This window comes from Abrus precatorius, unplaced genomic scaffold (genome assembly GCF_003935025.1).
Source record: "Abrus precatorius isolate BTA unplaced genomic scaffold, Abrus_2018 Scaffold3, whole genome shotgun sequence".
Taxonomy (NCBI): Eukaryota; Viridiplantae; Streptophyta; class Magnoliopsida; order Fabales; family Fabaceae; genus Abrus; species Abrus precatorius.
The window spans coordinates 2,303,214-2,320,141 of record NW_020874373.1 but is presented as its reverse complement, the minus strand read 5'-3'; the positions used below and the strand labels follow the sequence as shown (position 1 = coordinate 2,320,141).

Here is a 16,928-nt window from a genome sequence, read left to right as displayed (position 1 = left end):
TTATATTAAAATTTATGACAATATTAAATAAAAAATTAAAATTAAAATTTAATTAAAAAATGCTGCTAAAATATCTAAAATGTCTCTGAGTTTTAGGTTAACAGCATATAGTGTTTTAAGAATCCACATTATTTTTATGGATAATTATAACTAGTAACTTTTTATTACATATTTTTAGTTAATATAGTTTAATTTGCTTTTCGGTAAGGAGGATTTGATTTTAAAATTTTGTATCTAAATTATTAGAAACCCAATTTCTACATAAAGATGTTTCCTTAATACGTGCTTTCAAATAGGGATGGCAATGGGTAAAGTATCCGATGGGCACCCGCAAAATTTACCCACAATGGGTAGAGTATTTACCCGCTATACGGGTACGAGTATGGGTATGGATAAAAATCCGCAAATTTTAATGGGGATGAGTGCGGGTATGGGTATCTAAGTACCCACCCCGCCCCCATACCCGCATATATATATATATGCTTGAACTTTATTCTACAATTATGCATTAAATTTTTGTATTATTATATTACTTATGTGAAGTTATATAAGATTAATATAAAAATATATTTAATAATAAAGTAAATCAAAAGATTTATTTTGGCTTATATTTTTAATACAAAAATTTATTTACTATTTTATATCATTTAATTAGGCTAACACAATTTAATTATTACATAGTTAATATGAAATTGACTTTTTAAAAAATATTATTTATATATGACACATATAAAATATTTTTTACACAAATATTTTTGTTAATAAAATCATATTGATGTTTAAATCATAAAGTGAATGATAAATAATAAATATATTATAAATTTTTATAAATTTTACAATCACCTACTATTACCGTAAACTTATTATTTATTAATAACATTTAAATTTTATTTTTTATATTTTAATTGAAAATAATATTTTTCTATGCAACATATGTATTATAAGCACAACTATAATCTATTGAATCTAAATAATATTATTCTTACTATTTATTCACATTCAAAGAAGTTTTTAAAAAGATATAAATATAAAAAATTATTGTTAATTTTTATTTGTTAATTTTTTCAGATAAAAAAGTATAATTTTTTTAATATACACATATATTTCTTTATTATAAAATTTTATTGTAACTATTTATCTTTTATTCAAATTCTTTCTTTTAAAATTTATATACATTATAAATATTTAATTTCACTAAAATAATTTTTCAAAAATTTATATTTTTGTAATAATATTTTTGTATAGTATATGAGTTAAAAAATACTAGTATTAATATATATATATATATATATATTATATTATATTATTTTAATTAAATCTATTATTTTTCTTACAATTTCAAATTCAAAAGTTAAAAAAAATATTTTATGTATCCACTTTCTGTTGTTAGTATTGAACTTCTCTACTCTAACTCTATTCTCATTCTCAATGTCTGTCTCACTAAAACTTAACAACTATGAAACGTTATTCATTAGAATTAGTTGTCAATGTCGTCACAAGAAGTTACTAAGTGATACCACACGAAGGGACAACCATTGTACAAATCTATTTTGTTGTCGCTCTGACATTACCAATCAATCAAATCTCACACAAGATAGGATTATCACTGACAAATAACTTGTGTGTTTAGTTTTGCTTATTGTTTCTAAGAATTTTAGTTTAGAAAATTATTATATTAAGATACATTTAATGTTTATGATCTTTGAATATTTGTTTGTTATCTATGTTTGTATCTTGTTCGGCAATTATATATTAAATTTTTGTATTATTATGCTACTTATGTGAAGTTATATAAACATATTTTTCTTTATAAATATTTTTTTTCTCAAACAAACGCGAGTAATGAGTACAAGACGGGTATGCGGGTACCCAGAGGATACGGGTACGGGGATTAATGTTCATACCCACACGAGTATGGGGCCGAGTACGGGTATTTTTTTAAAACGCGGGTATGGGGATGGGTATTGTAGTACACTACCCATACCCTACCCCATTGCCATCCCTACTTTCAAACATCAACTCTAAAAGAGACAAGTAGACAACCCCCTCTTTGAAGAAATAAAACACATTAATGAGATTTCATAAAAAAATCAATTGTAGAAAACTTAAGATATAATAATTAATTAATAAGTATATAATAATTATAAATTAAAAGTGAGTTTCAAAAGCTTAATTTTTTTTTTTAAATGCATATTCATTGTGCATATTTTTTAAACATTAACTAAAAGCCGAAAAAGAAGGGGAGAAAACGTAGATATTGCAGCAAATTTAATTGGCAAATGAAGATTTCACATCAAACCATCGATAAAAAAATACGTAGTACTACGTAGGGATAAAAATAGTTTGGGCTAACCTATTTAAAGTTCAGACCATAATTTATAATTTAATTTTTTTAAAGTTTATTTTGGTTTAATCTATTTAATTAATAGATTTAATTTAAGCTTTTTAAAAAGTTAAATTAATTAAATAGACTAAATTTAAATTTAAGAAAAAATTTATTATACTATTAGAATAACTTATTTAAAATTTATAATAATGTATTAAATAATTTTATATAAAAATTATAATATAATAATATATTAAATCAATTAAATTTTAAAATAATAAATTTTTAAATTAAAAACTTTAATTCTTTTTGTTAGAGTTAAAAAAGGTTTCTATTACATACTCTCTAAAGAAGGGATGTTCTAATAATGTATGAATATTAAATTTCTTGAGAAAATTATAGATCTTGGAAGATAATTCTAATTAGTCAATAAAAATAGATTTCAATGCTATTAATTAATTAAATTTTTAAAATAATAAAATATTAAATTAAAAATTCTAATCATTTTCATTGAGTTGAAGAAGTTATGTACTACATATTCTCTAAAAAAAAAAGTTTTACTTGAATTTTTTGCATATCTTATACGTATAATATAACAATGATTTACATTACGTTATTTCGAATACATTTATATAGTTTGAAAGTAATAAATAAAAATATGTAATTTTATTATACATATTCAAGATATTAAATAATTTTTTTAATAATTTATTTAAATATAAGTTTTATAACTTTTAAAAAGATATGTCTATTTAGATGGTTTAATAGTCTATTTATAAAAAAATTTAATGATCTAATAAATATTTTAATACGAAGTAAGCTATTAAAAAAATTAATAGGCTAAATTAGGCTTTTAATATGGTCAGACTAAACTTAATAAAAAGTTTATGACACATAATAAAACAGACTAAAACTTTAAAATTATTAAACAAATCAAATCTATTTATGCAAAGTTTAACTTAATTTAATTTATTTCTATCCCTAACTGCAAGTGACGGTCAAGATCCAAATTTTATTAAAAAATTAGTGATGTTTCCAAAGTCCGCCTTTAAGCATCAAGTAAAAGCCAAAAAAAAAAAAAGGGAAAGAAAGAAAAAAAGCAAATACCATTATCAACTTTTGGTGCTTGTTTGGGGCTTATCCTCTTCTACATATTATATATTTGATCATATTTCTTACCTATAAATTTTAGAGTGAGAAATAAACTCACATGTCACGTTACGATTACAAAATGCAGTTGGAGATACAATTTAGTAAAATAATATTAAAAAAATAAAATGCATAGTTAAAACATACCCACCATATAAAAATTTATAAATAAATTGTTACTCTTAGGGCTGTTGATACTCTTTTAGAAATTATTAAAAAAAATTGCACCGTTTTAGTATAATGAAAGGTAGATTACTCTAGAGAAAATATGAAGCAGCATCTATATATAAATAAAGGAAGTGTATTAAATGCTTTGTCCACCAAGTATTGTACTAAACCCTCGAAAACCTGCCTTACAAGTATGACAAGAAACAATAGGTCCAATTATGAAAACGTGGATTATAGTGAGTGTGAAGATGGTGATCATGTTCAAGACTCAGAAACTGAATTGGATCTTCCTCTTGAGAAACTGAATCTTGGACCTCGGAAGAAGTTGTTGGTTATGAACCTTAATGGGTTACTGCTTTACAGAGTTAATCGTCGTAATAAGCAAGAAATTCCGAAGTCTCCACGCGCTGATGGGAGATATGGAAACTTTCTTGGTAATAAATTGTTTACTGCCATTTGGAAATACAAATTAAAATGTAATTTTTCTAAAAGATAAAATTATTGTGATGCAGTTTTCAAAAGGCCCTTTAGCGAAGAATTTATGCAATTCTGCTTAGAAAGATTTGAAGTGGGGATTTGGTCTTCTGCAGTGGAGTAAGCAGCACGATTCCTCAAAATGTTTTTCTTTGTTTCGAATAATTGTTCTGTGATTAATTAAGGATATTTTTTTTACCATGGAAACAGGAAAAATATTGATGCTGCCTTAAATTATGCCCTTGGAGCATCGAAAAGCAAACTGCTGTTTGTATGGGTAAGTTAACCTTATTTAATAATCATTAATTAATACATGGTGTATTTTGCATGATATTTTACTGACCTTTGTTATATCATTCTAATATTCTTCTTAAATTTATTAAATAAAAATATTTAGGTATCATTATGTTAGAACATAAAATAAAATATATTAAATATTTTCTTTGATTAGTAACGAGGAGGATTTATAAGAATAAATGGTAAGATAATTTAGAATTATTCTATTTTATTTGTATTTTAAATTTGAGAGATGACTCATAAATTTGTGTAGGATCAATATCGATGCACGAATTCTGGGTTTAAATCCTTAGAGATAAAATACAAGCCTCTTTTCTTCAAGGAACTGAGTGAAGTATGGGATAATGTCAAGAAAGGAGGCCCATATTCTGCTTCAAATACTTTGCTGATTGATGACAAACCTTACAAGGCCTTACTCAATCCTGTAATTTAATTAAACCTTTGCATATTTATATAATTTGTTATTTTAAATATATGTTTAACAACTTCAGTCACTGCAAACTGCAGCCTAACTCAGCAATATTCCCTGATTCATATATGCCTAAGGATGAAGCTGATGACACTGTGCTGGGTGAGAAGCTGTGTTTTTAGGATTACATTTTTATTTTTAGAGTTTAGATTTTTATTACTAGTTTTTTATAAGGTATTGTACTCATGTAGATCCAAAGGGTGAGCTATGTTTGTACCTTAATAACCTTGCTGATGCGCATGATGTTCAGTCTTACGTTAAGGATTATCCAATTGGACACCCTGCAATTACGTCGTCACACCCAGATTGGGATTTTTACTCTAAAGTGAAGGCATGTCTTCGGCAACAAAAATAATGCAAACTATGTTTTACAATGCAGAATCAGAGAAAGTAAGGCACCAAATCTATCTGGGTAATGGTTACAGTTTGGCCCGTTCAAATATTTGTACTTGTGAAACAAATGATATAAACTGCACCATGCCAAAATCATCTATGCTTTAATGCAAATGGTGTTTTATTTCACTTTTAACAATAGTAGACGAGAGGTGACTTTGATGTTATTTTCAGTATTCTGGATTTATTTTTTTTAATATCTTAAAGGACAATAATTAAAAATTGAAAGTGAAAGATTAATATTATCACTATGTTTTTATTGTGGATTTCAATTATATTTTTTTATTTATGAGTTTTATAAATATTGTTCGTAAAACAACAAATAACAAAGACCTTCCGAATTTATGTACGATGATTTAGTTATGCAGAATCCTTCCTGAATGTACAGAAGTGTCAATATAATAATAGCTAGACAATGGAAGGAGACTTGGGTGAAGGAAAGAAGGTTCAAAAAAGAGGCGTCATCCTAGGAGAGAAGTTTTATTACAGGGATTAAATTCAAGAAAAGGACATTTAAGCAATTCATATTTAAAAACATATATAATTTATTAAAAGTTTTAATATATTTTTCTCTTTCGGTGGGGAAGGGAATTTTGTTTCTGCCTTAGGAGTGAAAGTGGGTACAAGATTATATATGATGGGATTAAAATAAATAAATAAAAACAAATAAATGTAGAAATATAATAAACTGAAATTAATACTCTTTTATGTAAAAACTTAGCACACAAACTTGTGAGAGCAAGTCAAGAGTATTATTTTTACCCTTTTACTACAATTTTTATATATTGACCGATGAATTGTCAATGAAGCATAGCCTCAATGGCTTACGATTACGAAGTTGGACAAGGCAAAGACAAATCATGAGGTGTTCAAATACAGACAAGATTATTGTGTGTACATTACAGCCATATACACTCTTGAAAATTCCCCAACTGTCCTCGACACAATGAGACGACGGAGAAGTCAAAGAAAGAACGAAAATACAAAAAACGCACCCAAACTAACTACTTCTGCAACCCAACCGTACCCATTTGCTCCCACAAAATTCTTTAGGGGCTGTATTGGACTCTAATTTTTTTTATTTTACTTCATTTTATTTCTTTTAAGTGTATATATCCATGAATATTTATTGGACATTTTAAAAAATCTTTTTTGAACACGTTCAGTTAGTTTTTGATTGCTCAAAATCTCATTTTTCAACTGTTAAAAATTGATGTGTACATTAATAATGTTGTTCATACTTTTTAAAATCAATTTTGTGATGAATAAAATTGATATGAAAAAAAATAAAAGTTAATATTTGTATGAGACAAAATTAATTGTAAATGTGAAATTCATATATATATATTTTTTGTTAAAATACACTTTGTGTTTGTACTTGAAAAAATATTTTATTGAAAAAAATTGATTTATTAAATTTACTTTTAAAATGTTATTATTGAATATAAATTATTTTATTACCATGATTTTCTTAACTATTTTTAAAATCAATTCTTAATTATTCTAAACTCCTAAACTTGGTGTATAAAAAAATAGAAACAAATAATATTAGCTTTAAGACTGATTTTATCAACTAAAAAATATTTTTTTGTAAAAAATATAAAAATAGAAAAAATAACTCTTCAATAAAATTTTGGTAATTTGAATTTTTTTGACGAATTTTAAATACTTAAAATTGTTCTCAAGAACTTGTATTTTTTTTTTTAAAAAAAGTTTTATAGGCTGGCGAAGTAAGCTTAAGCCTTAAAGGCCGATCGAACAGCAACAGTCATCTCCGCATCCATCATAAGACGCACTCAAATGAAGGAGCAATTACCAAACCCAATCAACCCTCAACTGTCAACGTTATATCCACGTTCCCCAAAACCTCGTTTTGACCGAAAATTCTCTCTCTCTCTCTCTCACTCTCAGACACACACTCTCTCTTATTTATTCTGTTTCCATAGCACTCACTCGTCCGTTATCGTATGAACCGTGTGAATCCAGGGATGTCTTTATTCTTGTCTTTTCTCTCCACCCTTCTATTTCTCCTCCTTCAATTCAATGCCTCTCCAAGGTATGTTTTTCGCTCTTCTCTCTCTATCATGTTTTCTTCCATGCCTTACTTGTTTTGGTAGCTGCTGTGCTTTTGGTTGGTTAGAGTTCGAAACTTCCTGAATGACAACGAATGAGACAAAATTTTGAATTTTCAAAAGTGGGTTTTGGGCCCGTGAACTGAAGCCGCATCTCTTCCCTCTAGTGAGTTTAAATCAAACGTTTTGGCTTATTCATGACCTAGACAACTATTGGGGGTTAGGGTTTTTATTTTTTTCTATTTTCCTTTTTTACAATTATGCAATTATTACTATATCAATCCATGCTCAGTGTATATCTAGCGTGTTCATCATGGCCTTGTTATTTTTCAAATTTCTAATTTTCATGAGTGGATTCGATTGTGTACAGGATAGTGAGTTTGCATTAAGATAGTTGGTTAGTTGAATCCGTTGGATTGGGTAATTATCAATGGGGGGTGACACGATGAATGGGTCATGGTTCAGTGCTCTGTGGCCAGTCTCTCGCAAGAGTGCATCAGAAAACAAGGCATTGATTGGAGTTTTGGCATTAGAAGTTTCGGGATTGATGTTGAAGGTGGTTAGTTTGTGGCAGTCTTTGAGTGATGGGGAGGTGTTGAGTCTGAGGGAAGGGATAGTGAACTCAATTGGGGTCAAAATGCTGGTGTCTGATGATGATGATTACTTGATGGAACTTGCATTGAATGAGATACTTGATAACTTTCAATCTCTAGCAGGGTCTGTGGCTAGGTTGGGTAAGAAGTGCATGGATCCGGTTTATCATCGTTTTGAACATTTTGTTTGTAACCCGGCTCAAAATTATCTTCAGTGGTCTGGGTGGGAGTATAGGTCGAAAAAGATGGAGAGGAAGGTGAAGAAAATGGAGAAATTTGCCGCTGCTATGACCCAGTTTTCCCAAGAGCTTGAGGTGCTAGCAGAGGTTGAACAGACTTTCAGAAGGATGCAGGCGAATCCTGAATTGCATCGGGTGAAATTGCTTGAATTTCAGAAAAAGGTCATGTTGCAGCGCCAGGAAGTGAAAAATCTGAGAGACATGTCTCCATGGAATAGAAGTTATGATTATGTTGTTCGATTGTTGGCAAGATCACTATTTACAATACTGGAGAGGATCATACTCGTCTTTGGAAATAACCATCTACCAATTCTACAGCAACAAAATGATTCTCAACATATGAATGCTAATAATCTGCTGCGGAGTCATTCCTTCTCTGTTCTAATGCATTCTTCTGTTCATCCTTCCGAGAATGATCTCTATGGATTCAATTCAGGACCAGTTGGAGGGAGGTCAGCATCCAAGTCAGGCTCTGTAGTTGACAAGAGCAAGAGAAAGAAGAAACAGCAGCACGCCCTTCATCAACCGGCTTTATATGGAAAGCATTCGCGTTCAGAAAGCAAGCAGTTAGGACACATTGTGGCCTTCAAAGGTTGTATGTCTGCTGCGAACAATTCTCCTGTCTTACAGAGCTGTATGCAGACAAATGGAGGTTCCATGAGGTTGACAGATTGTCATTTGAAATCTAGTGATAAAATGAAAACAGTGGATAAATTATCACTCTCCAACAGAATTAGAATATATTCTAAATTATCCATCAATAACCGGTTAAAGTCAGCTTCATTCACCCTTGGCGATGCGGCCCTAGCACTTCGTTATGCAAATATGATTGCATTGATAGAGAGAGTGGTATCATCACCTCACCCAATTGATCTTGAAACAAGAGATGATCTGTACAATATGCTTCCGACTTCTATAAGAACTGCTCTGAGGGCTAAGCTTAAGTGCCATGCAAAAAGTAAATCTTCCTCTATCCATCATGATGCAAACCTTGCAGCAGAATGGAATATGGTACTTGTACGGATATTGGAATGGCTGGCTCCGCTTGCACATAACACAATAAGGTGGCATTCCGAGAGAAATTTTGAGAAGGAGAACACAACTTTGATCGCAAATATTTTACTTGTTCAAACTCTCTACTTTGCAAATCAAGCAAAAACTGAAGCTGCAATGATTGATCTTCTTGTAGGTCTCAACCATGTATGCAGGATTGATACAAAAGTGTGCATAGGAGATACAGTGGATTTTGCTAGCACTAGATCTTTTAACGGTGTTCGTTTGAGAAAGAATGGAATGTACAATGAATTTTTATAGTGACATTGACAACATCTGAATGTTAATGTCATCAGCAATGTATAGCTATCATTTTCAAATGGGAGGCCTTGCCTAATAGTACTTTTAATATTAGTATGTTGCCGAGGCGAGTTACGATTGAACCAATGTAGTTTAAGGTATTCACATTAGATTATTTGCCCAAAATACTTTAAAAAAATGTCTTCACTGGCAAATTTATGATTTTTAAAAAAATAACCGTCTTTTTAGTCAAATGTCTTAGTTAAAGAGTGTTCGGATGATGCAATTGTTGTAAAACAAATAGCATTTGAATGCAACGTTAACTTGATGTTAATTATTTTAATCGAAATGAAGCTTCTACACTATCCTTCTTTAGAGTTCCCAGGTTTTGATTGGTCTTTGAGAGTTGATGCATAACTCTGCACTATTTTTATGTCTTTCACTTTAATTTGTTTTTACTCACTTTTTTTTTTTAAAAAAACGATATTAATTTTTATTTTTTGATTAAAAGAGATAGAAATAACTGATGTATGAAATATTAAAAACTAATAAAATAAAGCGAAATTTTCTTCTCCTGACATCACCACAACAAGATAAACATAATAATATTTGAGGAATAAATAAAATTTGTAATTGAAGGAAAGTTTTGTAATAATTTCTTTTATGAAAATAACAATTTTTCAAAAAATCACAAAAAAGCTTTTAAAAAATATAATTGTTTCTTCTAAACTCATTGAAACACTTTTAAGAGGTCTTTGATATAAGGCATCTTTCATTACTAATTAAATCATTTCCTTATGGATTTTTAGCTTGACTGAAAAAATGCTTATTAAATAAAATTAATATTGGTAAGAGTTGACAAGAAGGTGTCGTGGTGTAGTTGGTTATCACGTCAGTCTAACACACTGAAGGTCTCCGGTTCGAGTCCGGGCGACGCCATTAATGATTTTAAAGTTTTTTAATAATAAAAGGCATTCGTTTTATTACATCTGAATCATATTCATCTTTTCATTAATAAAATTTAGAGGAAATTTTAGTAAATTATTTTCCCCCATTTTGGGTTTTACATATGTATGTGTGTGTAAGTGAAAAAAACTATGTATTTTTCATTTATTAAAATGATTATTCTGTTTGCTTAGTTAAAAAAAAACCTATTTATTTAAAATAATTAAAAAATACATAGTTAAAAAACGAAAATAATTAAAAAAAATATATGAAGAATGAATAGAAAATATGAAAAATAATTAAAGAAGTTAGTAAACTCTCATTTTAATTAATCCTCTCAAATCATGTCATTTACTTTAATTAGTTTTTATTAATTTCATAAAATTATCGCTTGTATTTTTTTTACAAAAGAACATTCATTTTGAAATTTTTATATTTAAAATAGAAAAATAACTAAAAACTATTATTTCTTATGAACGAGCAATGCTATTTAGTACGAAAAAATCAGTGCAAATTTAGAAAAATATTAAAGCGGTTGTATTTAATTGATTAAATGATAAATAAATTAGCAAATTGACAAAAATCACCGTAAACCGCTTTCATCAAATTTCGTACCATTTAGTATTATCCTTACGAATTGAAGGACTAAGTTAGAATTTTATAAAGATAGGAACTAAGGATGCCAAATATTTTTGTTACACAAGATACATATATATAAAGGACAAGAATTGATGACTTTTAAAAAATAAGCATAAATATAAAAGTTACAAAATGTCTTTTACCCTTCAATTACCATCATCTTCATATTTTCGAACTCATCAACTTTTTACACAACTATAACCCATTAGAAACACGCTTTATTGTTCATCATTTAATCTCAAAATCGAACACTGATGCGTCTCCCAAACTTTGCAAACACAACATCAACAGCGGATAAAACATATACTACCACAAACGCTCCAATGATTCATGATGAAGTGGCAACCAATTTTGGCACCGCGAGCAAGGGTTCAAGCTTACGCATGGTTATGCCGAGCTTGTCCTTGGTGTCTATGGTTGATGGCGTAACATGGCTCTCAAGTTCCCAATCAAATCGGTGAAGCAACGATCCCAACACCAAGTGAAGCACTCTATGGGCCAACGGCACACCGGCACACATTCTTCTTCCAGCCCCGAAAGGGATCAACTCATAGTGCTGTCCCTTGTAATCAACATTCCTACCATCACAAAACCTTTCGGGCTTGAAAACCAAAGGCTCCTCCCACGCGCTTGGGTCTCTCCCTATCGCCCACGCGTTCACGAAAACCTGCGTGTCTTTGGGTATGTGGTATCCCATGAACTCCGTGTCCTCCGTGGCCTTTCGAGGGACAAGCAACGGAATCGGAGGATGCAATCGAAGTGTTTCCTTAACCACACTTTGTAGGTACGGCAACTTCTCTATGTCACTCTCCTCAACCTCTCTCCCACACCCAACCACCCCTCTAAGCTCACTTTTCACCTTCACTAGACACTCACGGTTGCACAAAAGCTCCGTCATCGCCCATTCAATTGTGCTGCTCGACGTTTCTGACCCAGCCATGAAAATTTCCTGTTCATCGATCATATATAGATAATTATGTATTACATTAATGTATAGGATGTAATATATCTTTTAAAATTTATAATTTGACTATATATAATGTTAAAATTAATTAATTAAATTGGTTACTTCTTATATTATTATGATATCGAGTAAAATTTGATTCGAAGTAACTGTATCAATATTATCATATATGATATACATATGATAATATGATTGGCACTATACATGATAAATACTGGTAATTTAAAAAATTATAAATTACTACTATAGACATAATTAATATGCGTGAACCTATAATTGTACCAATATGAAAATGTTGAGGTCTTTATCTGAGATGTTGAGTGCTTCTTGACTTTCACTGCTTTGAAACTCAAGCAAGACATCCAAGAAGTCCCTTGACATGTTCTGACGCGGCATCTCCAAACGCTCTTTCACGAACCTGGAAGCGATTCCCAGAGCTTTTCCCATGTCCCTATGCATCTTTCTCCTGAGACCCTGCGGGTCCAACCACCGCAGCCACGGGAACAAGTCGGTGACGTTAGCGTGCCCCGTCCACTCCATAAGACCCATCATTGCGTTGAAAAACTCCGACACGACTTCTGATTCCGGGTCGAAAAGGTCCCGCGACAGCATCAAGTTCCCAAGCAAGTTAAACGTCATGAGGAAAACGAATCGCGCCACGTGAAGCCCGCGACCCTCTTCCAATTTTCGAGATTCTTTGGCCACCCAGGAGAGCATGTCGTTCACGCATTTTCGACGGGTGGAGGCGGTGTCGTTTATGCGTTTCGCGACGAGCATGTCGACGGTGACGAGGCGGCGCATGAGGCGCCAGTAGGAGCCATAAGGAGCTAAGGCCAAGGAGGATTTGTGGTAGTTATGGACGCGCATGGTTTCAGTTATGGTTCGATCAGCAAAGGATTGGTCATGGTTTTTGAAAAAGACGGTGGCAGCATCAGCGGAGAGAATGACCATGGTGTTGATGGAGCCTAGACGAAGCCATACAATTGGACCATACTTGTTTCTTAGGTGTGTGAGAGTTCGATGAGGCATGTCTCCGAGCTGGAACATGTTTCCAAATATAGGCCATCCCGGTGGCCCTGGTGGGAGGTGGCTGTTCGAGGTGGCGGTTTTGCCGCGGAAGATGAGGAAGAAGAGGAAGAGAGGGAAAGACAAAGAAAAGAATAGGAGAAAGAGCGGAGGACAATAATCTGAAAGCCACCACGCCATGATTCCGAGGAAGCAGCTTGTCAAATTGGTTGTTGAAATTGCAACTTTTGTTGTGTGTTATCTAGCTCTGAAGACTGAACATACATAAACTCTAGGCAATACAAGTTGTCTGAATCAGAATCATATAATATTGATACCTTATGGATATTGTGTGTTTATATATATATATATATAGACACACACGTAACCTTAACCATATATTTCAAATGTAAAGAAATACTTACAAATACTTTTTAGATGCAGAAAAAACAATCGTTTTTACACCAAGGACTAAACATTTTGTATTTTATTTTATGCTAATCTTAATCTATCTCTCCTTATAAGCACTTAGGGTACTTCAAATATGTTGATTCTTATAGAAATATATTCTTTCATATTAAATTTTAATTGAATAAGTAAGGCTATTAGAATTTGTGAAAATTAGGATAAGGTCCTTTCGTCATTATCCCATTTTTCAAAATTTTAATACAGACTTGAAAATTCCAATGTCTTTACAGAAATCATCTCATGTTCACTCGATGAGTCTCTGTTGTAGCTAGACAAATTGAAACCTCTTCAACGGATTAAGTGGCCAATATCACTCTCCTTAGTGAGAATAAAATATATATTTATGAATTTTCTTAGGGAAAGTCTGAAAGATATTGGTTTTAATAGCTTTTACGGCCAAGTATTAAATTATGTAGTTTATCGATGGATCATAATTAAATATTTTTTAATTAAACTTAAGATTAATAAACGAACAAAATATTTAAGTGCAACATCATAATTATTAATTACCAGATATATCAGGCTGACACAAGATTTATCAAGATTTTGAATAAAATTATAATTTAAGAGTTTTAGATAAATAATAATAATAATAAAGAAACTAAATGCACACATTTTAAAAAAGGGAGAAACTTAATTATTTTTAAGAGACCAAAAATACCATTATACTTAATTATTATTATCCTGCAAACATCTCGACCTACTAGTATTAAATTTTATCCAACGGTGCTTTAGTTATGGTCCATGGTAGATCACATTATTTAATAGTTCACTATAAAAGTCACCTAATTTAAAAATATTAAATAGGTCTCTTTAAATATTTTAATTAATAAAAAATATTGGTATATTTATGATATAATAATATTTCACTTTTAATATTTTTTTAATTTCATTTTTAGTGTCTTAAAAATATGCATTCGTCTAAATTAATATAAATAATTAATAATTAAAACTTTAATTACACATATTACCCGTTAATTTTTCTTTTAAAATAAATCTTTCTACGGGTAGCATTTATCTGTATTCTAACCATGGTTAAGAACCCGACTAAAAACTACCGTAAGATTTTGCATTCAAAGAACTAATTAATGCATGTAATTCTAGCGCTGTGTTTGGTCTTTAATCTTTATGATCTGGGAAATTAGGTGAGGCTTGATGGACGCGTCGACTAAGCTCTTCAGCCAATTGCATGTTTCTCTAGAAGGAAGTTACCTCTGACATTTCTACAATGGCTTCATGCAGTTAAAACTTTCTCTGGTGAAAAGCTGTTAACTATGCCGAACCTGATCATTGATATTTTGCAGATGAAAGGTTGATATACCCAAAAAATCTTAATCATGATACTAGGAAGTTAAGTAGTATATGCATGAGTTTTTTCATCAATCAATAATATTTGTGTGTGTGTGTGTGTGAAATTTGTGTAATAGTTGCATTTTGTATTTAAAATAATTTTGTCAAAGATAAAATGATTGGGGGTTAAGACAAATATTAATTATTTTTTTAATACATACATACTGCAATTTTTAATTTAAATAAAAAATATTATCTTTTCATTAACATAAAATTTACTATCAATAAAACACAACCAATTAATTAAAAACTAGGTACAACTAAGAGACGTAAGATTAAAGTGATCAAGGCGTATAATTATTTTGTTGTCGTATAGTTAACAGCAGTCCGTTAGAGGATATTCCCTTTTTGTTTATTTTTAAAACGAGTTTTTTATTTGTCTATTTATTTTAAAGTAAAAAAATAATTATTTATTATTTTAAAACTATATATTTTTTTAAAAATCATACTTATCATATATGAGAGAGAAAAACAGATTAAGAAATAAGGATATTTATTATATTTTTTAATGTATATATTATCTTTGTTTATTTAGTATAAAATTGATTAAAATTGGTTTAAAACTTTCGAACATAATTAAAATGTGTATAAATTAATTGTATACATTTTATAGATTAACTTTGGTACGCTTAATGTAAAAAAATAATTATCAACTAATTAAAATATGTTATGAATATAATTTTTATATTTATTATCACATAAATTAATAATTTTTATTAACATGACAATCATTATATTTAAATTAAATTAAAATTTTAATTATAATGTTTGTTTTACATTTAAAAAAAATCAAGAACTAATTGTTTAACTTAAAAATACAACATGAAAGTCGAGCTTGCAATCGAGCAGGTTTGGGTGGATCTCTTGGGTTATTTTTAAACTGTATGAATCAGATTCTTTCAAATAATGCATTTTTAGATTAAAATATTAAAGTAAATATTAAATTTAAAAAAAATAGCCATGAGTTAACAAGCTGTACATGTTACGATTGTTTAGAGGATTTTATTCTGGCTTCTTCCATTCGCAGGGTAGAAGAAAATTAGTTCCTTCTTCTGTGCCTCTGCCATTAAGCCACGACTGCTTTTTTGTCCGTGTTTTGGAAGCTATTCATTATCTTATGATTTGCTTTGATGTAAGTGAAGATGACACATTTGGTTGTGTGTGCGTATTTTATTATGTTTTGCCTCTGTCAGCAACAAGCCTTGAGTTACAGAACATGTTTGGTGTATAATAAGTTTGTTCTGTTCTTATTGTCATTGTTATGACTTCTTCTGTACTGTTCTTAATAATATATTATAATCCGTTTGAAAGAGTAATACACACAATCATTGTTTATGGCTTAGTAATATTACTCTTTCAACTGGCAAATGCATTAGCTGGATTTAGTTCAGTCTTTCTTAATATGTTGCCTAAATTGCCAATCACTACTTAGAGTTGGAGTTCTCATTTGTCTATTTTACTTGTAAATATTATACCTCCAAGAGTTGGGACTCCTAACTATGCTGATTTAATTCACTTTAAAGAAATAAAAGAAATAATGACTTTTATTTCAATCTTGCAAGAGAATTTTAAAAATTTATTATTTCTCAAAATTTAAGGTAAAAATAAAGTATAGTTGAGATATCATATATCCATGAATAAGTTATAAAATTTGGAGTTTTAAATAATTCTTTTATTATCTTTTAAGAGGGAATTAGATTTAGTATGATTTTAATATAGTATTAGAGCTTATTCAATCTTAATGTAATTGCAGAAATATTTATTAAAATATTTCATATTACTTAGAAATATGGTAAAAAAAATTAATAGAATGTTTTTTTCATATAACTTGAACAGACCTTTAGTTTTCAAGTTGTGAGACTTTTGTCTATTTAGATAATACAAAAGCTGAAGGAGAGAGAGTAGGAATTGGGGGGAAGAGGACAAAGAGTGTGATTTTTTTATGGGATAAAATTTAAACCTTAATCACATAATATATTTCTCTAATTAAATCATTAAGCTATGAAGAGAAGAATTACAGAATCTGAACTTGTCTCTTGGAGTTCCTACATCCTAAGTTTGGGCCGTGAGATTGCCATTGTCAC

At 29.9% G+C, this 16,928-nt stretch overlaps 3 protein-coding genes and 1 non-coding gene across 5 annotated transcripts; 3 read left to right on the top strand and 1 right to left on the bottom strand.

Annotated features, from left to right (window-relative positions):
- Positions 1-3,836: 3,836 nt before the first annotated feature.
- Positions 3,837-5,238, top strand: LOC113860857. Its single transcript, XM_027493387.1, has 6 exons — positions 3,837-4,077; positions 4,156-4,237; positions 4,328-4,394; positions 4,668-4,838; positions 4,922-4,985; positions 5,075-5,238. The coding sequence occupies exons 1-6, from the start codon at positions 3,837-3,839 to the stop codon at positions 5,236-5,238; spliced, it is 789 nt and encodes a 262-aa protein (XP_027349188.1).
- Positions 5,239-7,176: 1,938 nt separating this feature from the next.
- Positions 7,177-9,845, top strand: LOC113863198. Of its 2 annotated transcripts, none has more exons than XM_027496686.1 (2): positions 7,177-7,332; positions 7,724-9,845. In XM_027496686.1, the coding sequence occupies exon 2, from the start codon at positions 7,779-7,781 to the stop codon at positions 9,492-9,494; it is 1,716 nt and encodes a 571-aa protein (XP_027352487.1). In that variant the 5' UTR covers positions 7,177-7,332; positions 7,724-7,778; the 3' UTR covers positions 9,495-9,845. The 2 variants fall into 2 exon arrangements, with proteins under 2 accessions (XP_027352487.1, XP_027352486.1); XM_027496685.1 differs by having other exon boundaries at positions 7,719-9,639.
- A 493-nt stretch (positions 9,846-10,338) lies between these two features.
- On the top strand, positions 10,339-10,412 carry TRNAV-AAC. The gene has a single exon. It is a non-coding gene; the product is annotated as a tRNA-Val (tRNA).
- A 973-nt stretch (positions 10,413-11,385) lies between these two features.
- LOC113860853 (cytochrome P450 76A2-like) lies at positions 11,386-13,227 on the bottom strand. Its single transcript, XM_027493382.1, has 2 exons — positions 12,304-13,227; positions 11,386-12,006 (listed from the first exon to the last, which is right to left on the bottom strand). Exons 1-2 carry the CDS (start codon positions 13,225-13,227, stop codon positions 11,386-11,388), a joined length of 1,545 nt encoding a protein of 514 aa, XP_027349183.1.
- Positions 13,228-16,928: the final 3,701 nt, after the last annotated feature.

Bases quoted from the DNA above. Each gene is read 5' to 3' on its own strand.
- LOC113860853 (XM_027493382.1), bottom strand. From the start codon at position 13,227: ATGGCGTGGTGGCTTTCAGATTATTGTCCTCCGCTCTTTCTCCTATTC. The intron at 12,007-12,303 runs GTACAATTATAG...ATCGATGAACAG, and splicing joins ACCTCAACATTTTCATATTG to GAAATTTTCATGGCTGGGTC.
- LOC113860857 (XM_027493387.1), top strand. From the start codon at position 3,837: ATGACAAGAAACAATAGGTCCAATTATGAAAACGTGGATTATAGTGAG. The intron at 4,238-4,327 runs GTAAGCAGCACG...CCATGGAAACAG, and splicing joins ATTTGGTCTTCTGCAGTGGA to GAAAAATATTGATGCTGCCT. The intron at 4,395-4,667 runs GTAAGTTAACCT...AAATTTGTGTAG, and splicing joins GCAAACTGCTGTTTGTATGG to GATCAATATCGATGCACGAA.
- LOC113863198 (XM_027496686.1), top strand. From the start codon at position 7,779: ATGGGGGGTGACACGATGAATGGGTCATGGTTCAGTGCTCTGTGGCCA.